We start from the raw sequence: 22,870 nt of genomic DNA on the forward strand, positions 1-22,870 counted from the left end.
GGTTTTTTCCCCCTTGTTTGAAAGGTTTTTCATTGTGGTTAGAAGTTCTTTGAAACTCACTGGTCAAAGAAGCACGAGCTTCCTCAGCAAAATGGTTATTTTGATGACAATGTTGCTGTTTTAGCTTTTTGTCTGAGGAGGCAGAACTACACCTCTACCTAGATATAACGCTGTCCTCGGGAGCCAAAAAATCTTACCGGGTTATAGGTGAAACTGCGTTATATTGAACTTGCTTTGATCCACCGGAGTGCGCAGCCCCGCCCCCCCGGAGCACTGCTTTACCGCGTTATATCCAAATTCGTGTTATATCAGGTCGCGTTATATCGAGGTAGTGGTGTATGTGTAATAGGAAAAACTGGCGTTCCTATCTCCTGTGGAAGCCCTGATGTGGAGGGGTCCTGCTGAGCTTCTCTTTTGAGGTTTTATTGTTGGTCTGTATCTCTTTCTGTACTTGGATCTGTTTTGTATCAGTGTTGTGTAGAATAATGTGTCTGATGGGGTTTTTTGTGTTTAAACCCCACTCATCTGCAAAGCATGTTCTTATCTTCACTGTATCTCTTAGTAGGAGCACATTAACTACAATCACATTTTAAACTTCTTCATCCTGGTTGATCACTGACCTTGATCATAAATCCAGCACGCCTGCCCGCTCCCCAGCCACAGTACAGCTGTACTTCATGTTATATTTTTTACTTTCTGTCTTCATGTCAGCTAAACTTTGATATCTGATATGTGAATAGTTTTTTTAAAATTTGTTAGTATATGACTAACAATGGAATCTTTCTTTGTTTGTTTGTTTTCCATCCCCAGATATGAAGATCAATGATACAGACCACCGGCTTCAATGATGCTGGGCATTTATAACTGGGTTCATTAAGGAATACAAAGAAAATACTTAAAGGGATCAATAATGGTGTCTTCTGGTTGCAGAATGCAATTTTTTTGGTTACTTCTCATAATCGGCTTCCTACAGAATACAGAAGGTAAGATTATATTATATCTTTTAGTTATGCTCCAGATGAGAGACCACATGCTCTTGTATAATTTTAAAATATTATTTTGCTTTTAGATTACTCAGGAGTTTTAGGATGCATCTGCCTAACTAGAAACAACTAATTACTACCTGTCCTGTTCTAGAGCTTAGCTGTTAGTCGAAATGATTGATATTAAAACAAAACAAACATTAAAAATAAACGTACATTGTTTGATACAGTGACACTAAATAACAGTATTCAGACAACTGGAGTGATGATAGAACTGGTAGGTGGTTTATTTTTAGATTCCTTCTATTCAGTCCTCTCACTATACTGTTCTTGAGCACAAGTAAATTGCAAGTTATATAAACAATGCATAGTTGTTTAAAATATGTTCTAATGGAACCAAAAGCAGCAGTCAGAGCACCTAGTTTACTTACATTGATTGGCTTGCTGGAAATAAAACTGCAAATATTTCATTAAAATCAGTGCTATACGTTTGAGAATTGGGCAAATGAAACTGAAAGTGCATACAGGAGCGCTGCCAGTTTAAAAACCTAACTGCTCTCTGTAAATTGTTCACCTCTGGTACATATAGCACCTAAGATTGCTCTTAAATAGAAGATATTAGTGAGGAAAAACTTTTTTTTTTCTTTGTGTAAAATCAGTTCACTGTTTCGATAATATAGTCAGTCTCCTTGGTGTTTTTGTGGCTTTTTTAGACAATTAGAGTGGAGCGAGAAACATTTTAAAAGAATAGGAAAATATGATTTTAATTTTTTTAATCACAAATATTGGCAAGGGAATTTCGGGCTAAGTGTAATATCTAAAAATATTTGTAACTTTTTAAAAATTAACTAGGTTTCAAGTTGGCCGTTTTCCTTTAATAGCATTCATCCCCATAGTTAGATAACCCCATGACTGATAGATAATATACTACTTTTAAGAGTGTAATGATTTAATTTGCAGTTCCTCAGTTACATCTGATACCACTTAAAAAAAAAAAAAAAGTAGGGAATTCACTATGTATGAATTCTTTGGATTCATAGGTCAAACCCCTCTCAGTAATTCAGAAAATAGAGTGCAGTAAAACTAAACAAGCACTACTGTCAAACAAAACCCAGCAAAGTTTAAAGGCTTAAATATCTTATAAAAGCTCTCACATTGAATATATATTTATTTAAACATTTGTTCTAGTCTAAGACTCTCTCAACTTACTCAGTTCTTGGGCTTGAATTGATAAACCTATCTGGCTGAAATATAGTAATAACTCCTATGTAGATTTCAAGGAGTACACTTCAAGGAGTACCTTCCTGAGGGTTATTGCCTTTGAAAGGTCTAGTTTTGCCTAAACAGCTTTCAAGATTTCTCTCTTCCCCCATCTTCTCCCCGCCCCGAGTTGTGAGTATAGTGCTGAAGACCAACACATTAATCTTTTGTATTGTATGATTCTTTGGATGGTAACTTATGATTTGTTAGAGACTATACATTTGTGTGTTCTTGGTGTCCTTCATGTTTTTAGTCTTGGATGAAACCTTATTGTCATATGAAAGACAAGTTTCTGCAGATGGGAAGCCACTAGGAGCTTAGATATCTAAATTTTACAGCTAGTTGGCTTTGGTAATTACTGTGTTTGATGCAAAAATGCATTCATCTTGCAAGAATGAATGAACTAGTCTAAAATTGTATTTAAAAGATAGTACTGGGAAATGGTGTTTTCACTTCATGGCTTTTCCAATTAAAGGTGCTCAATGACAGTTATAAAATCTTAAGTTTGTGTGTGTGTAGTTATTTAAAAATCTCTCAACTCAGAATTTTAAAATATTTATCAAAATATCTCAGTATTGGAGTTCAGCAATATGTAGCAGTTGAAGAAGATCTGGAAGCAGGAAGGGGAAAATGGTATAGAACACATAGTTATAATTTTTTCTGATTAACTTAGATATATCTAACAAGCAATTTACTACTGTGTTTGGGTAGGAAAAATAAACTGAAAGCTTTTGCATGCCTAATTGTTACAATTTGCAGAAAGGTAATTTTCATTTTCATTTGTAACATTTCAGATCCATGTTGTTCTATCCCTATTCGGGCTTCTAGGAGGCAGTAGCAATCTTTTGATGCTTCAGTGCTGAATTCAATTCTTTTAAAGTCTACACAAGACTTACTTTCTCTGCTAAAATAAATGGAAGGAAATTGGGAGCAGCTAACAGAATCACACACAATTAATTATAAATTCTAATAATAAATGAAATATTTTGGCACTGTATTTTGAAAGTGAATATTAATATTGAGTTGATTTAAGCCACCAGAAGCAAAGTGAATACAGCATTGCTAGACTTTCTGACGAGATTGCGTTGCCTTTTGTTTGTCATAAAATATGCCAAGTGTAACATGCTCTAGTAACGATGCTTCATCCCTGGAAGTATAACCACAAACAAATGCTAAAAAACGGTATCTAAGACAGTGGTTCTCAAACTTTTGTACTGGGGACCCCTTTCACATAGCAAGCCTCTGAGTGTGACCTCCCTCTTATAAATGTAAAACATTTTTGTATATATTTAACACCGTTATAAATGCTGGAGGCAAAGCGGGGTTTGGGGTGGAGGCTGACAGCTCATGACCTCCCATGTAATAACCTTCCGACGCCCTGAGGGGTCCCTACCCCCAGTATGAGAACCCTTGAAAATAGTAATATCTTTAATTCTCTGACTTGGAATCTAGCTACTTAATTTTTGTTATGGAAATCTTATATACATAAGCAGGTTGTTGCAGCGGGTAGAAAAAAACTAACTAAATTTCATGCTGTTAAGAGTGAATGTTTCTGTACAGTGAAAAAAGATTCCAGGTGTGGACCAATGGTTCATTAGTCCACTTAATGAAAAATGTTCCAATCAAGACAAACTCCTCGTTGCTGTCACAGTAGCTTAACTCAATAGGTTGTTAGCAGACAGAGACTGTTTCATGAGAGACTGCAGTATTATTTGCAGTATCTATCAAGTCAAGAATCATATCTGCAGTTAAGAGAAGTTTCTTTTTCTTTTCTTTTCTTTTTGAGGCAACAGGCCAAGGGGTTTGCTTTTGAAGCAGTTCCTTCCTACAGGTAAAGAGAACCTGGAAAGGACATATACGGGCAGAAGGAAAACTGCAGAGAGTTAGTACATACTTCTGGTACATTGATCTGTCATCTCAGTTTGTTTTAGAGAAGTCTGACAGGGCATCATAGCCTGCTAACAGCAGTAAGTAGATAATAAATCTGACACCAAATAAAGAGAACCAAGCAAAAGAAGGAAACATGAGGGAAGAAGAGCTAAAGTTAATTAGCTTAAATATTTACTTTACTTTTTATTTTAACATTACGATCAAGATTTGATTTAACGTTTTGATTCATTTTATGTCAAAGTAATTAGGGAAGAAATTCCAAAAACGTGTCAGTGGGTTTGATGTCTCATGTATAGGAGGATTTTAAAAGTTTTTTTTTTTCATCCTCGTCTATTTGATTTTTAAAAAACTCTGTTTCCTAAAGTAATAGCTAATATTAATTAGTTTCAGCCCCTCTTTGTCTATAAATAGTCATTTTTGTTTACATTAAAATGAAAAGCATAAAACCCAGATTTTTAAACATTATATACTCCAGTGGAGTAGACAATATATTTTGTTTCACAAAATTTTATTTACAAAAATTGAAAGTGCTTCTAAATGTGCACCTGGAATTATTACATTTATTTTAAAAGATACATTTAAATACAGGTACTATACACACCTAGTTCCTGAAACATGGAGAATGCATGTAGCATTCTTAGCCCCCTCCGAATCCTCTGAAGGCAATGGGAGTTGAAGGCTCTGAGCACATTTCAAAAGATGCTCAACATCCTTGCACAATTGAGACCCCCCCAGGGCCTAATTCTGCAAACAGCTGTACACATGAATAAATTCACATATGTATATGTGTAAGTGTTAGCGGGATTGGGCCCGTAGTAGTTAAAACAAACAAACCCTTGTTTACAGCATATCTTGAATTGATAGGAGAGCTTCACTAATAGAGATATCAACTTTTTGTTAACTGATTTAATTTTTGTTTTGTCCATTTCTTCCAGGGTAGTGCTTACTGTAGCATCATGTGTCAGTAAGTAGGAATGTAAATTGAATTTCTCTAGCTTGGAGAATTAAATCACAGTAACTCTGTGTGAAACACTACATTTATTAGGCAACTTCTTCGTTTAACGAAGTATCCACAAACATAACGAGTACAATTTTGCGCCACTTCTGTTAAGCAACCAATTTTTGTCAGTCCCTTGTGTGCTCAATTCTGATAGGTTTTACTGAATCCATACTGCATAATGGAGTCTTAGTAAGTAAAAGTCAGATATTTGAATGTTAGCACTATTTGGCACTAGTGATTAATTATAAATAACAGCAGCTCTTGGAAAAATGGGGATAGATTTCAGGATAAGTCATCCAACATAGTGTATTTTATGATTCCATTAGTAAAAATGTTTTTGTTAAATAATGAATGCAGATTATTTAAAGGCAAAGATTTATGTAAAAAGGAATGGTAGGGTGCCTATAAAAAACAAAACAGATGTATTGAGTTCTGCTTTCAATATTTGTTGTGAACAAACGAAGAAATACTTTCATGGTGTTTATTTAGTGATGTTTCTATTTTGTTTCCTGAAACAGACATAGGGCCAACACAGCTTTTAAAAAGTAAATTGATCTAAATAGTGAAATCAAATTTCTTTTTAAAGAAAAATGCCAAGTAAACTTTTCAAGTGAAGTTTTAGATTAAGGAGGCTATCAGACTAGCTGGCAAAAAAAACAACCAACCAACCAAACAAAAAAGCATCAGATTATTTAGCACGTGGGCAGTGCATGTCCTTTCGTTCATTCCCTCTATGGTGGGACTTGAGGTTCATGTTTTGTGAAAGAAAATAGCTATTTCAAAAATGTTGGAGAAATGACATGGGAATAGAGAAGTCTGATAGCCTTGACAGTCTCAGTTTGTGAAGTGCCATTTTAAATATTGCACTAATACTTGTTTAGAGGACTTACTAAGAAATCTTAATTTTAGCCACTAAATTATTTATTTTAATTCATACACACTCTCAAATTTGTTATAATTTTAACAAAAAAAATTGAAATCTAAATTACGGTATGCTAGGTATTAGCTACTCTTTTAAAGAGCTGTGTTCCTGCTGTCATTTGCTAAAACTTTGAATTCCTCTTGTGAAAGGGGAAACTGTATTGTGGCTTCAGAGGCTCTCCTCACAAGGAGAGAAGGACTTTGAAAATTTGTCAAAAAATGTACAAACACAATTTACTCCTGCTAAGGGCAGATGTTACCTTTCCAGAGTCTTCTAAACTATTGCTTCAATTTACCACTTTTCATTGTGATAACCTTGTTCAGTCTCAATGGGAATAGCTACATGACCAACCACTAGGATGAGATTGAATTGACTCAGCTACCTTGGCTTAGCCTACTGACACAGTTGACTCTGAGTCTTCCCCCCCCCCCCCCCCCGGCTCCCATATTTGGATATGTTTTAGATTAGTTAAAGACTATAGGGTGCCTTTTCTACAAGGTACATGTGGATTGGCCACACATCTCCTATATAAAATTTATTGGGACTCTCAGTGCTATGTTATGGAGCACAGAGAATGTAATATATCATTTTAATTTTTACTACCTTTAATGGTTTTAAAACCAAATCACTGTATACATTTATTTTAATGATTGCATTCCTGTTTTGTACTAAAATGGAAGTATACTGTTGTATCTGAGAAACAGGGCATTTTATTTAGCTTTATCAGTACACACTTCAGTCCTCCTTAGTTGTGTTTGTATTATACTTGTGGAACATAGTACAAAATGGAGAGATTCGTAACCCATAGGATGAGGAAGCATAAAACATCTGAATTAGTGTATAACTGAAGACCATGCACTGAAAGTTCTCTTCTTACTACTGTCGTATTTGTCCACATCAGAATCAGAAAATAATGAAGGTTCTCATAAAGTATAATAAATCTAAATTTAGCATGCAAAACCCTAATCCTGCAATCATGCATTTAATTTTACACCCACAAATAGTTCAGTTGAAGTCTATGGAGTACTCGTGTGAGTAAAGTTGCATGCACCAATCTTTGCAGGATCACATCCATATATTGAACGGAATATTTATACTAGTAGTTCGGTTAAAACCTATCTTACTGACTTTGTGCCAATAAACATACTTACACAGTAGTAATACAGATATATTGTTGAATGTAAGATTCACATAAAACACTAATTTTCATGTGCACTTCTGTATTTGTGATTTAGTTCCAGGATGTGTTCCACAAGGAACAAGAAAGCAATCCATTCAGAATAAAAAGGGACTTTGCTTTATGTCTGTGCATGTTCTCTTTGTAAGTGTGCTTGATGGTCTATATGACCTTTCTGTATGCTGGTATACAATTGCTTATGCCAATATGACAAGTTTCCCAGACAACAGAGGCACTTAAAAGTTGACTTTGGTGTTTTTGAAGTGTGATATAGTAACACAATATTTACTTTTTAACATAAATATGATATCTTCAGTTCTTTCTATAGGGTAATTATATAAAGGCAAAGATCCTTAATTAGCAATATACTTTGCTCTAAATTCTACTGTATCCCTAGCAATGCATTTATTTTTGTAAAATCATCTTGCAAAGTTTTGTTTCTAACTCACTCTAAAATTAATAAAAATTCACATCATTAAAGCTAGAGCCATTTTCAGTTTTATATGCTATCTTCTGTAGCATTAGTTTATTCACTGATAAATCTTACCAAGCTTGACAGATTTATTGTAATGTACAGGTATGACTGGATTGATGTTTTGAAAGTTATACCTAAAAATATTGGATTTTCTCCTGAATTGCCATCCTTGTTCTTAACAATGTAAAATTTCCCCACATTTAGCACACCAGTAAATTTTGTGTCATCTTAAATCCATGGAAATATTATGACAAACTGAAACAGAGCAATCTTTGCTGACATATAGGAACTAAACAAAGCCCCATGATTCAAGATGTCTCAAATTTTCTGTCTACCAAAAAGAAATTTGAACTAACTAGTCCACAAACTTTCAAAACCCAATTGTGCTAAAGCTTTTTGTGTTTCTGTTATCTCTATCTTCTAGCTTTCTTTTGAAGTGTAAAGAAATAGAGCTGTATAAATGTTTGCTCAGTTGGTGGATGCCTCTTTCAATAAATGGAGACAATTCATCCATATCCAAGTGACATTAAGACAGTCCTTTTAAGGGGAGTGAGGGAAAACGTGTTCATTTCCAATGACACTAAATCAGTTCAGGTGGTTTGGAATTTTTCATCCTTTTTCTTTTCTTACCGTATACTAATAAGGTAATTCACTGGTATTTCAGTGCTGTGCATTAGTGATGTTTGAAAAAAAAAAAAAAAAAAAAAAAAGAATCTTTCCCCCTCCCCAGAAATGTGTGAGTGGGAGAGGGGTTGGAAAGCAAACTAAATTTTTGTATTGGTTGCCTAAGCAACTCGTACATGGGAGAAACCCAGAGAGTTCACATAACTTTAATTCCTGCTTATAGTGGTAGGCTAACGAGAGCTAACTTTTCCCCCCAGCCACATAAATTAGGAGTTAGACCACTGTAATTGATGATCTATACTAGCAGAGACTATAAGTAGTCCATGACACTGTTTTGAGAGGGTTTTCCTATTAAACTTGAATTCAGTAAGTTCATTTAAAGCTGTCATTCTCAGCAGATTCTGCAAATATGTTGTATTTTTAGGTGGGAAAAGAAGTGAGAAATATTTTCTCTTTAAATTGTAGCTGGAAGATTTTTGTCCTGTTTCGTATCACCTCTTGATTGTAAACATCTCTGTCTAATTGGCCTTTTATCCACTGATCCTGTCTGACTACTTGGCATGCAACCTGACCTTCCTTCCCTAATTTTCACATTATTATCTCCCATATTCTCCCCATTGAGCTGTCCCAGTTCTTTTCTCTAGCTCAAGGCTGATAGGTTGCCTCTGATATTTTTGTCTACTTCTTCAAACAAGTTTCTGTTGTGAAAGGCTGTTGCTTGTAAAATGAATTTTAATAATGTAGTACAGATTATAAAATGTATCTTCAGCATTGCAATTCTGTTTGGAAAAATGTGGTTTTGTGGCCATTTAGAATTGATTAGGTATTTCAGTGGTTTCAAGATAAATTTGCTCTTAGTAAACAAAAAAGAGCAGTTTGGTGCTTACACTTTTATATTGTTTAATTTGCAACAGATGAAGTTGGTGTGCATGAAGAATGAAGCCTGGAAAGTACTAGAAGGCAAACTAGTGGTTCGTGATGTGGATTATTACCCATTAGTATGGATGGAATCACAATATATCATTTTATAGATTACCAGCTAAAAGAAAATGTTATTAATACAACATGTTATACAGTGTTGTTTCAAGTGCTACTCAATAACCATCAGCTTTGAATTTTCTCTATATGTTTATAGATTGTTTTGCAATGTACTTTTTAAAAAAAGAAGAAGAAAACGTTTTACACGGAACTGTAAATGTTCCAGCACTCAAACCACCTGAAGTATGTGCAGTGTAAATACAGGGTATGAAAACCTTGAATACCTGCATATAATAAACTGCCTTAAAAGATTTTATAGAAATAATGTTTTACTAAAAGCAGAGTGCTCATAGAGGAAGATTATTCAAGAAATAGATTGAGTTGCCAAATGTTTTTGTTGACTAACTACATTAATATATTAATTAGCTTTGAGTTTGACTTGATTAAATCAATGGAGTTGTAACATATTCTGACAACAGTTGCGCTTACAATATGAGACATATTTAATCTGTAACATGCATTATTATCTAGCTTTTGCATGATATGTTTTTGAACAACATTTTCACATCGCCGTTTATTTAAGAGAAGAAACTTGTTTAATCCTTTGCTTTTAGAGTTTAGACAAAGAGAAGTGCTCTGAATATTAGCTTTCAAAAACTCTTTCTTTTGTTGCATTGATGACATTCATAGCAGAATCAATTATACTAGCCTTATTTACCATGAAAGTGTATCTGAGAGCTATCATTCCATTCCTCAGCAGTATTGTTAATTGGCTGATAGCTGATAGCAAATGTACAGTGACAGTAGTGGGGAAAACATTTAGTGAGAAAAGACTTGATCAAGTTGTACTGAAGTGGCAGGTTCTGGCCAAATTTAGGCTCTTGATCCCATTTCCACTTGGAGTAAAATATTAAATGGTGAAGAAAGAACAAAATGCATTTAAGAGCATTCAGAGATGTTAAGGAACAATAAAACTCTGTAACCATGTAAATGACAGCAGCTGACTATTTGAATTAACTTTGTGTTTAGCTTAATTTGGGGTCCTAATTATTCTTAACTTACGTGAGTAGATTTCAATTATAGTATACTGCAGGGATTTGTAGCTAAGGCAACTGAAGGAATCATTTCACATAAAGTACTTTTGTTCAACTGATTAGGCAGGTTAAAATGGAACGATAGAAAATTGAAACCTTGTCTGATAAGGCCCAACGGATTGTTTCCAGTTGCACCATGAAAAAATTGTGCTAGTACAGTTCATTCCCTCTCCACCCCATCACAAGATTTGCATCAATAGAGAAGATGTATTGTATAATATGTTTATAACCCGATAAAGTATTTTTATTTCAAAAGATTACAGGCTTAGTGCCAGAGTAAACCTGATTGCAACCAACTGATTATAGCGACTACTAAAAAAAGAGTGTGGCTATAATTAAGGAATATATTCATATTTCCATGAACCCTTAGATTAAGTCTTTGTAAGGGCAGTTTTTTCCCCCCCAGAAGCTTATGTTGAGTATTTTATAACATTACTTATCTGAGCTTTTAAATTGTAAGAAGTTGACACTGCTGCCCATGTGGAATAACTACTTCCTCAACAAAGAGTTTTAGTACATACTGTAATAAAAAGTACCCAGAATAGATGTACTTCTGATAGAGACACTGTAAAGGTGGCATGCCTCAAAGTTTAAACATCTTATAAAGTCAGTATTCCTAAATGTCCTCCAGATACTTGAAAAAAATAACATGCTGTGACGTACCAGGATACAATCCAGACTAATGAGTAGCTGTGTAACCCCTGCCCTCTAACCTGGAGTGCCCTTTACAATGCTTTACTGCTGTAGCCTCCAGCATGGACTGCTCACAAACAGCCTCAAGCATTAAGTTACTCACAGGTAGGTAGGTGTGTGTGTGTGTGTGTGTTGTAGCCAGCCAGCCACACCGTGGCTTTTACCAGCCTAAGTTATACTGCATGGTGACCCCCAACACACTCTGTCTTAGATTCCCTCCCCCCGAAATGTATGTCCTGTACTGCCAGCCCTCTCCTGGACAATACAAGTTTATATCAAGTCAGTTACTTTAGTAGAAATAATATGCACACAACTTGTCACCCCAAATGGACAGACACTCCCCTGACACTTCAATTTAATCACACTTGATTAAAGCAATAGAACAAGGTTTTTAATTATAAAGAGAGAGAGAGATTTTAAGTGAGTACAAGTGATGAGGCATAAAAGTCAGAAATGGTTACAAGAAAAATAAAGATAAAATGCAATTGGTGCCTAATTTAACAAGCTATGATTCATTCAAAGCAAAGTTTTCTCACCACATGCTTTCAGCAGTCTTACTGACCAAACTTCTTAGGTCAGAACCCCTTCTCCCAGAATCTGATGAATGCTTCCTTTATTACTTCGGTGTCATCAATGTGATAGGTGTGTATGTGTGTGTGGGTTTCGTGGGGTATTTGTCCCTCCTTTTTATAGTTTCAGTCCCCCTCTTGAAAAACATTTCCAGCTGAGTACTAAAAGTCTATGTGGAAAAATGTTCCCTGCTGCTTTTTCCTCACCTGTTTGAGCTTCCTTTGCTTCCCTTCCCTATTGATGACGCTTTCCTGCTTAAATGCAAATTAAGCTGAGCCCACATTCTTTTGTTTAGGACAGACCTGTTTGCCAACTTCTGCTTGGGTAGGGCTGTGGTTTGGAACACATGTTAATAACATCATACTGGGAAATCTCTTAAACTTCACATGCAATGTTGCCACACACATTTTACCAGGATAGTAATGACCAGCAAATTACAAGTTTTCAAATGATACTCCGCAATGCATACTTAATACAAAGATTATTACAATAGGGTAGGGAAGCGGCAGCCAGCACATCCCTCGGCCCGCGCCGCTTCCCACAGCCCCCATTGTCCTGGAGTGGTGAACAGCTACCAGTGGAAGCCGCGATCGGCCGAACTTGCACACGCGGCAGGTAAACAAACCAGCCTGGCCCGCCAGGGTGCTTAAGCTGGCGGGCCGTGCGCCAAAGGTTGCCGATCCCTGCAATAGGGTGTACAGCACAGGGATACATTCTGTCACACATGCCTCCAAAATGAAGTCTGCATCATGGTTTAAGTCCCTGCTTCTAAAGTGAGTAAACTAAACTTGCTGTTTGTGTTTTGTTCCCCCGGCATAACTATCATGTTGTCTGCCCTCCTCTGCCTTCTGGCTCAGTAATTCTGAACAGCCAGGGTAGTGGAAGTTACAAGGGTTCTTACCCTGCTGACTCAGAAAAGCAGAGTGGAGGAACAGCACAACATCTATGTCTGCAAACCAAAACATAGGTCTAATTCAGGTCTGCCAGCTTTGACCATGCCCCTAGAGTACACACTTAGAGCATATGTATACTGGCTTCATAGAAGCCACTTTGTTATTATGTGTGAATGTTGTCTTAGGCATTAAGCACAAAAATGGTTTAATTCTGCTGTGGTCAGAGTGACGCTCTGATTTCATAGCATATCAACGTGCTTTTTCAATGCATTTTAAAAAAAAGACTGTATTAAAACACATTTTAAAATGAAGTTCTTAAACTAGGTAAAACCTAATTACCTTTAAGTAAGGAAATTAATAAATAAGTTTAAATTTATTGAGAAACACAGTGGTTTCCAGAAGTGGTTGACAAAAATGGGTGTTTTTGCCCATACGTCTGACATATTTCTCAGCTATTGTTAGTTCTCAGCTGATAGTATAGCATTAATGGTGTATGTGGCCCCTGTTAGTGAACTAGGAGAGCTCTCTGGAACTCGTGGAGATGTGCAATGCCTCCCTCATGCCATTTTTTCATTTTCTAAAACCTGTGTAGTATAGAATAATGGTTTCTACCACTGGGAAGGCATAGAGAGAATGGAAGTCTTTGTACAGGGCCACCCTAAAATAAGTGAATCTTAATGAAATGTTACAAAGTTTAATTTTTATAAACGTTTGCTCATACCTGCAGGTGTTTGTGGATGTTGGGGAACACATCTTTTTGGAACTCTGTAGCTGGTATATTCCTTCTATTAAAGGCTGTGGCTTCCCTTATATGCCTGTCCAGGAAAGATGGGGGCATGGGCTACCCTCATCACATGACTTAGCATGGTAGGTTGATCAGTCTCTGCAAGACTGCTGCTCCCGCGCTTGTGCAAGTGGGTGGAGAGGTATGTGGGGGAGCCTTGACTCCACTGGCACATACAGGAGGAATAATTTTTACTAAATGAAGGGCTGGCTCAGATTATTTCCAAAGGAGGAAAACCAGGGATCAAATTTGTGATTGTTACAATCCAGTCCCTGTTCTGCCCTTGGGGAAACTAAGCACCATCACTTAACCAAAGCTAGTAAAAACTCCATAATGCAGACCTAAGTAAGTTTTCCTTGTAATACTCAGATTATAACACATATAGGGAATCATATCCAATCTTGCCTACAGCAATTTAAAGGTGACCTGCAAAAGAGGGGAGAGTGAAGAGGAAATAGTTTTTTGCCCTGTTTTCATTAATGATGTATAAAGAAATCCTGAACATTAGTTTGGTTCTTCAGCAGAGAAAGGTTCTCCTTGGTTTTTACCTTAGGTATTCAGAGCCTGTCTAGACTGCAAGACTGATGAGTTGGTGAACTAGAGAAAAGATAACTTCATAACTTATGTTCTTATGTTCATAAGAGTCAAGAGTAGAGGCAGAGTAATTGAGGGAGAAGGGATTTTTAGTTAGACTTCATAAAACTTTGGGTTTTTATATGCCGTTTGTTAATACTTAGATAACTTCTCAGATGTTTTAGAAAGGATGTCTTTGTGAAAGATTCATTACCTCCATCCTTTCAGCAACGTGTGAGAGGTGGTAAAATAGAGGTCCTCAAGCACTCTTCCAACATCAGAGAAGAACAGAGTTGATCTTTCTAAGGTAAAAAGTAAATAGGAAAAATAAAAATAAATTTTTCATACATCAGGAGCAAAGAGGGGGAAAAAGCCCACAAAACAAAACAAGGGAACAAGCCCAGCTTCAAAAAATCATTTGCAGTTCACCTTCAGCATTTGTATAAGGTAGTAGGCAAAGACTGCATGTATTCTATTGGTTAAAGTATTTGCCTATGTATTGCATTGTTAATAAGTTCAAATCTTGTCAGACTGGTACCTTTATTAAAATTTGTAGCATTCCACTCTCAACTTGGTCCTTTGCTAGGGGTCTGGAATCCATACATGAGAACTTTAGTGTGGAGAACTAAGTTTACTCTAATGGTCTTGCTTAATGTGACTATTTAAACACCTAGTTCTATTTTATTGTAGCTATTTTATCATATCTTTATTGATCCCATCATTTCTAAATGTGAAGAAGATATTTTAGAGGCCAATTTGATCCCTCTTTGTGGGAGGAGGGGACAACGTTTAGGGATATTCTTGGGGGAGGGGAGAGGCAAGGGGAGGTGGAAATAGAGAAGTATTTTCTCTGTGATGTCATCCATATTCTTTTTCTGACTCTGCAGAAGTACCTCCCGAGGAGTTCCTCAGGAATCTTGGTTTTCTGGTGCAAATGGAATAGGCTTCTGAGTGCCTCTCCATAGCATCACTACCCAGTCACCCTTTGGGACTGCAAACCAAGTGATTGTTGTCATGAATTTAGGTCCCATTAATTTGTGCTCAGAAAACCTTCTTGAAGGGAATCCCAGGGAAGTGGCCAGTGGGGAAGCCCCTAGCAGCAGAGCCAGAGGATGCCAGGGAGAGAGAGAGCCATTTAGATGGCTGTGGCTTCTAGTGATGTATGGACTAGAGATGTGTGGACTCCCCTACTCCCCCCCCCCCAAACTTTCTGCCCACTCCATAGGGGCGGGGGGAACTCTGCTTACCTGCCCTGCCTCACTATGGAATGATAATGAAGAAACTTGCATTTCCAGTCCTCTGCTCAAAAAATCCTTTGGAACAAGCACACTCCATGTTCACGTCTCACTCACCTCAGGTTCACAACAATGCAATTCTATAGATTTCAGTGGAGTTGCTTCTAATTTACTAAAAAAAGAACAGGAGTACTTGTGGCACCTTAGAGACTAACAAATTTATTAGAGCATAAGCTTTCGTGGGCTACAGCCCACTTCTTCGGATGCATATAATTTACTAGCATCAGAAGAGAATCAGGCCTTCTCAATTTATACAAATTAACAAGCTGATCCTTTAAACAGATCTTTGGGCCTGAGTTTACAGACAAACCTTTCAGGGCTCCACAATGTAATTCCAATAGGAACCAAAAATTATACCAGATTGTATCAGTAGTCCCTCTAATCCAGAATTTTGTCTTCAGCAGTGGCCAGAGTTAGATGCTAAGGTATAAAAAAGGTGACCTGCCAATAGTGGAAGTTCCTTCCTAATCTTATCAGTTAGTAATTGGTTTACATGTTTAAACATGAGGGTTTATAGTTCTGCTTTAAAATATAACACTATATACAGTTATATTCCATATGATATGACTATAACTGAGTGGTGGTCTTATTCAACTAAATGTCTAATCCTTTTTTATTTCCTGCTAAGTTCTTGGACTCGATATTATGGCACTGAGTTCCACAGTTTGTGCAGTGTGTAAAAAATGTATTTATTGTAATCAGTTTTAAATGTCGCCTTTCAATTTCATTCAGTGTCTCCTTGTTCTTGTGTAATAAGAGAAAGGAAGTAGGAGTACGCTATTTACCTTCTCTCTACAATCATTTTATATACCTCTCTTCTGTCCTCTTACTCTCGTCTCCTCTCTAAACCAAACAGTCCCAATCTTTTCCTTCTCACTTCACATGGGCGTTTCATGAAGGCAAATGCTTTTCATTGTCCATCTCTGGACCCCTTAGGTTTCTGCTATAAACTTTTAGATAGTGTGACCAGGATGGAACACAGTTTTCCAAGCTTGGGTAACCATCAGTTTATATAATAATGTTTATAGTATTTACATTTTCAAAATGTTTTCTATCCCATTCTTTATCTTAATATTTTGTTTGTTTTATTGCCATTGTATCTGGAGTAGAGGTTTTCATTGAATCATGTTAGGTCCTTTTCCTGAGTAATTAGAGTTAGTTTCGAACACAACAATGCTTATAAATAGTTTAAAATTATTCCTTCTAATGTGAATTACCTTGCATTTGACAACATTTAATTTTGTTTACCATCATGATACCCATTAACCTTTCTCTGTGAGATCCCTGTGAAGTTTCTTAGTCTTCTGTAGTCTTGACTAACCTAAATAACTTTATATTATCAGCAGACTCTGTCATGTCATTTGTTGTCACCACCATTTCCAGATCATGAAGAAATATATGGAACACTACCAATCCAAATATGGAATCTTGTATCTTTCTCCACCCTGCCCTCTTATACTTATCTACCCAACACCATCTGTGATGAGGAAATTATTCATTTTCTCTGCATTGTCTTCACTCTCCTTAACTGCTCCCTTAGCTCCCTGATGTCCAGCAGACCCATCAGTTCTTTCACAGGCTTCCTACTTTTGTTATACTTAAATAATTTCATGTTATGAGATCATTGGAAAATGTTTTGGAAAAATATCTACACATTTGAGGTGTGCACAGAACATTGTGGCATGTTTTCTTGTTACATGAGTGAGAGTACAATAATATTTTACTTTAAACAGCTGTTATGAATGGCTATTTCTAACTGCTGCAAATACTTTTCTATAATTTGGTAACTGACACATTCTATTGAAAATTTTACTACACATAATTGTAGCAAACTCTTCCATGTGTATTAAATAGCTCTCTCTGCTGTGCAAACCGTGCATTGTAGGCTTGGTACTTGTGTATAATATACTCTTCTATTCAGGGACTTTTTGAAAGTCAGATTTTGTTTTAAATTAAAAAAATGCATGGCCAACACATGCCCTGCAAGAAAAGAAGGCAGTTGCAGCTGGTCCAGAGAGGGTCTGTTATGTACATAAAAGTTTCATGTCAGCATTTCAACACAACATTCTTTTGGGGTATCTATGTTATCACTGAATGAGAAACTGTTTCACATTGACAGGCGGATAGAATGTTGTGCTGAATGTGTAAATTGGAATTATCACATCTAGCATTTCCCTTTACCAGGTGCCAGTTTGCTGCTGCAGTTCTGCAATAATGTCGAAGTAGTGCCAGGAATAGTTTCACTTGCTAATTATCTTTTATCATCTCCAGTATTTAGTGCTTGGGCAAACAGCTTGTCCAGGTGTTTTCAGGAATGCCTAGTAGGACCGTGCAAGACTGCAGGTGCTCATGTGGCAGTAAGGACAATAAACAGAACACCAAAGGTATCTGCGTCCATCTGTGTAATTCTTATTAAATTCAAGGTTTTAAAGTCCCTAATGTACCAAGGACAAGCCTGTCAGTACTCTTCACTTCCTGTGTAACTTGTGAATGTGAAAAAGTAAAGAAAACTGCTATTCAAAGTAATGCTTAAGGAAAAATGTATTTTTTTAGCAACCTGATTATTACATTTGTGCTTCTTGAGAAAGGAAAATACTTACATATCAGTAAGAGCTTTACAAAGAATTTCATGTTAAAATAAATACAATTTGATAGTTTAGGGAAGTAGAGGAATCAGGGTTTCCTTTCCTCATTCTGTTTTTCAGATTCCTGTTTAAAGGGATTACATCATTTTAGTAATGCTTCTTTGATCTGTCATTTAAACAGAAGTGTTTGCCTTACAAGCTCTTTGTGGGCTAGAGCTAGTCACTAACAGAATATAATGGAATTAATATTTTTACAGTTCTTTAAGAATTCATATTACAATCCTTTGCAAAATATGACTGAAAAACTGTGCGCTTTAAGCACAGAACATTAAAAGCTGCCTTTTTGTTCATAATCCAGTAATGCAGAGATCTGAGTTATCCTTCCCTGGGCCTATTAATTAATCAGTGCAGTCAAAGAAGCTAGAGGACTTTTCATGCCACTTGTTGTTTAACCACCACCCAGTTTTCTCTGTTACATTTACAGTATACATATTGGCTTTATTGTGGGTAGCTGCAACATCTGTTCTTTCATAGTTTTTGCTTTTCTCATAAGGGTTACACTTTTAATCACTCTCTCAAGATCCACAAGGAAGCTCTGTCAAAGCAGGTTGTCCAAAATTTATAAAGTCCTCTCTGAGCTTGTCAGTAGTCTATATGCAGCCAATGAGAACTTGAGAATTATTGTACCACTCTTCCACCAGCTATATTTCTTTCAACTAGGCTGCCAGTTACTGCTTTATGACATTAGCATTCAGGAGTCTTCATAAGAACACAGCTAAGGAGTAAAGGTATCTGCTCCTTTCGTTTGGACCATGAAGTTACATATAAAGTCATTGATAAGTTCAAGACATGAGTTTGGAGTCATAGTGGAGAAAATGAGTTGCGTGTTATATGAAGGGTACACTTTTATAAATAGTTTATAAAGGGTTAATAAATGATTAATATAATATAGATTGTTATAGAATTCAGTAGATCTGCAGGTTGCTTATAATTATGTCTGCTAATTATCTATAATACCTTCTTCCCATGTGCTTATAGAATCATAGAAATGTAGGGCTGGAGAGGGACCGTGAGAAGTTGAGAAATCCAGCCTCCTGTGCTGAGGTAGGACCAAGTAAACCTAGACCATCCCTGACAAGTGTTTGTCCAACCTATTCTTAAAAACTTCCAGTGATGGGGATTCCACAACCTCCCTTGGAAACCTATTCCAGAGCTTAATTGCCACCAGTACATACTATTCAGGTCTGTAACATGCTTATAACATCCATTAAACATTTATTAATGCTTTATAAATTTATTTATAAATGTACCATTAATATATATTAAAATGTGACTGAAAACTGTCTGTTTCAGTTAGATAGGTATGTTTTCAAAGGATCTCATTAGGATATTTCAAGGGTTAATTCTCCATGTGATTCTTTGAAAACACCCTACAGACTGAAGCAGACAGCTCGGTCCCTGGTTGTAGCTTCATATATGTTTTGGACCATAAGTGAGAGGAGGGAGAATTAATAGCAAAGGATAACAAGACAGCAGCTTTTCTCTAAATGGCAGGAAGAACTGGAGATCACAATGTCCTCTACTGACATAAAAATAGTAGATGTCTAGGATAAAGAGTAAAATCCAAATGTGCAGGGCTAGCACTTAGCCCTAGTCTACACTGGGGGTGGTGGTGGTGGTGGTGGTGGGGGATCGATCTAAGTTATGCAACTTCAGCTACGTGAATAACGTAGCTGAAGTTGATATACTTAGATTGACTTACCGTGGTGTCTTCACCGCGGTGAGTTGACTGCTGCCGCTCCCCCATCGACTCTACCTGTGCCTCTCGTGGCGCTGGAGTACAGGAGTTGACGGGAGAGTGCTCGGGGGTCGATTTATTGCATCTAGACTAGATGCGATAAATCGATCCCCGCTGGATCAATCACTGCCCACTGATCCGATGGGTAGTGTAGACATACCCTGAGACAATAAGAATACTCCCTTGGGTAAGAAGTTCTCCATTGCAAGCTGGTTGATGTCTCTCTCACTTTGTCTTGACGTAAGCAAAATAGTAAAATTTAGGTGAGACTTAGCCAACACATGCTAATTAGCCTAACCTAAATAGTGTCTTTTTTCCTAGTGTAGAGACAGGTAAAATTTCTAGGTGATCAGTTTTCTACCATAGGCAGAAGCCTAGGTTAGAGCTCAACTAACTAAATTGAGCTACAAGGTGTTTCTCTGCATCTACACCAGGAAAAAGATAGTATTTAGGTCAGTCTAATTAGCATGTGTAAATTAGGCCCAATATAAGCTTGATCACTTTTCCTTGTCAAGACAAAGCCTCTGAGTTTTGTGTGGAAGAGCCTGGAAGCCTTCACATTTTTCCAGGCAGACTAATTTGTATCGGGTAGCTTTCGGTTTGGGCATTGTTCAGACTTGTCTCCTCTAAAAGAGTGTAGCTTCAGGATAGCTTTCCCATATCTCCACTAGAGAGAGAGGATTTTTTTTTTGTGCTATCCTGTTGGTAGCTGCTGTGTTTTTAGTCTAATCTGTGCTTAGCTGGTTTACAAACATACATTTTGTGAAGCAGATGTCAGAAGAAATGACTTAACAAGTGAATTCCCTTTTTTTAGATAGTTTCCTTTGGCATTTGAGGTTTGTTGCAGCATGAAACATACCAGGATCCCTTCCAGTGAGAGTAATGGTTTGAGGTATAGAAACCCCTAAGTCTTAAACCTGGCTCTTCTATGGACTCCCTCTATAATTTTGGGCAAATAACTTGACCATTCTGCCTATGTTTTACCCATCTGTAAAAAAGCAGAAAATATTCACCTAACTGTCCAAGATATTGTGAGGGTTAATTAATGTTTGTAAATTGTTCTGGACATGGAAGTGCTATTTATGATAGTATTATTAAGTCATTGGTCTTGCATACGTTTTTCAGGCTTTTGAGATACTTAATTTGCTTGCTTTCCTGGATATTTTTGGATGTTTTCTTAGTGGGAAACTTGCTGGGCACCAGTTTGCTCATCAAGTTTCTACACATCGGTCTTCATAAGGTTAAGCTATTGCATGTGTAGGGTTTAGGCACTGGATGTATGTCATATGTAGCCGTTCTTTTTTTATTGTGAAAATTATTTCCAGCTCTTCATATATTAACGCGTAGTTCTCTTTAGAAACTCATGCAACAGAGGCTAGAGAAACAGTCTTAGCAGGCAAAAGTAGTATACCAAATACTGCTAAGCCTTAAGAGTAGCAGAAATGTTGAGACAAATGTTTTAACCTCCTTCACCCCAATTTAAAGTGTAATGTGTAACAGCCTGTGCTGTTAGTGGCTGGTTGGCCTCAAAGAATTAACATTCTGGTTTTGATCTAAGAATTTAGATTTGGATCGCTTTCTATTACCCCTCTTCTGTTTGTGTTTGTTTGTCTAAATTGTTTGCAATACATATTTCTGTGAATTTATACCTATCTAAAATAAAATGCCATATTTGTGATAATTGGAACCATCTCCCTACAGTCAGTTTAAAAAGTTCCATGATCTTAAGCCATATTGATTTTCAGTCTCGGAGAATGTAATATGTAGTTCTGAGAACAATTAACTGTTTAAGGGAAAATATTTTAGTTTAAATTAGCTATTGATAATGTAAATTCAAACCTGAATTTGCACTCTTAGATCCATCAGTCTAGCTAAATATTGACAGTTGCAGCTTATATCAGTCGAGTGGCAGACAGCACCACCAATCATTTTGCTTCAAGGATTTTGGTACTGCAAGACTTAATTTCTCTCCTTGTCTCTTGTTTGAGTATTCACTATTCACTGAGAGCCAGATTTTTAAAAGGTATTTAGATGCCTAAAGATGCAGATAGGCACTTAGTGGAATTTTCAACCATGCCTAGATGCCAACTCCCACTGGTGAGAGTTAGGAATTTAGGCACTTTTGAAAATCCCAGTAGACACTTATCTGCATCTTTAGGTGCCTAAAAACCTTTAAAAATCTGGCCCTGAGAGACAGTCAGAGTAAGATTTTTCAGTTCCTGTTCCTACCTGAAGTCTATCGAACCAATGGAAATGATTAAATGTGACCTAGATAATAAAGCACTGGACTGGGACTCAGAAGACCTTTTTTCTATTTCTGGCTCTGCTGCTAACCTGATGGGTGACCTTGGGCAAGTCACTTCCTCTCCCTTTGCCTCAGTTTCCCCATCTGTAGAATGGGGATAATGATACTGCCCTCCTTTGTAAAGCTCTTTGAGATCTACTTATAAAAATACACTATATAAGAGGTAGGTATAATTTATTATTAAAGGCCAAGAAGTGTATCATATCAATGAATTTTCTACAGGCCTCCAAAGCACCCACTGATGTGGTAGCAGAGGTCAGTTCCTCAGGCAATTCTTAGACCAGGCATAGCAGGATTTTCAGAGAATAAGGGTACAATGCTTGCAGGCCAGGTAAAGCCTCAGAGCTCTTCGCTCTGCCTTTCCCTGTAATAGGTCCAAAAGGTGCCCCAGATCAGGCAGAAATAGATAGTGGAGAGCTGATCTTTTCATTCCCCAGTAGCCAGAGAAAGAAGTCAGATCAACCAATTCTATCCATTCTCATTTTTTGTAGTTGCTATTTCATAAGTCTTATTGAGAGACAGATGGTGCGAGTTTAACTATTCCTCTGCCAATTTTTATGCCTGTTGTACTAGCAGTACATTGAAAACTTAGGGGGGAAAAACAATTTTTAGCAAGAAGAACACCAAACTATTTTCGCAAAAATACATAACCCAAGCCAGATTGAATAAAGAGATTATTTATTTATCTGTATTATAGTAGTGCCTAGGCGCTCCAGTCACGGATCATTGTGCTAGGCTCTGTATAAGCACAGAACAAAACAAACACACACAAAAAAGTCTGATCATTTGTTCTCCATGTCCACGGAAGATAGGCCAAAAAGTAATTGGCTTAATCTGCAACCAGGAAGATTGAGATTGGATATTAGAAAAAACTGCCTAACTATAAGAATAGTTAAGCACTGGGATAGGTGGCTTCTCAAGGAGATTGTTGAACCACCTTAATCCTGGCCAAATGGGGTCAGAAAGTAGGG

At 36.9% G+C, this 22,870-nt stretch overlaps 1 protein-coding gene across 1 annotated transcript in view; it reads left to right on the top strand.

Moving 5' to 3' along the window:
- Window positions 1–910: 910 nt before the first annotated feature.
- Window positions 911–22,870, top strand: part of ADGRL2 (adhesion G protein-coupled receptor L2) — a 151,253-nt gene continuing 129,293 nt past the window's right edge. The window contains exon 1 of the mRNA XM_065410118.1: window positions 911–983. Coding sequence (XP_065266190.1) covers window positions 911–983 — 73 coding nt within the window. The remainder of the gene's footprint in view (window positions 984–22,870) is intronic.

Source organism: Emys orbicularis, chromosome 8, assembly GCF_028017835.1.
Source record: "Emys orbicularis isolate rEmyOrb1 chromosome 8, rEmyOrb1.hap1, whole genome shotgun sequence".
In the NCBI taxonomy this organism is placed as follows: Eukaryota; Metazoa; Chordata; order Testudines; family Emydidae; genus Emys; species Emys orbicularis.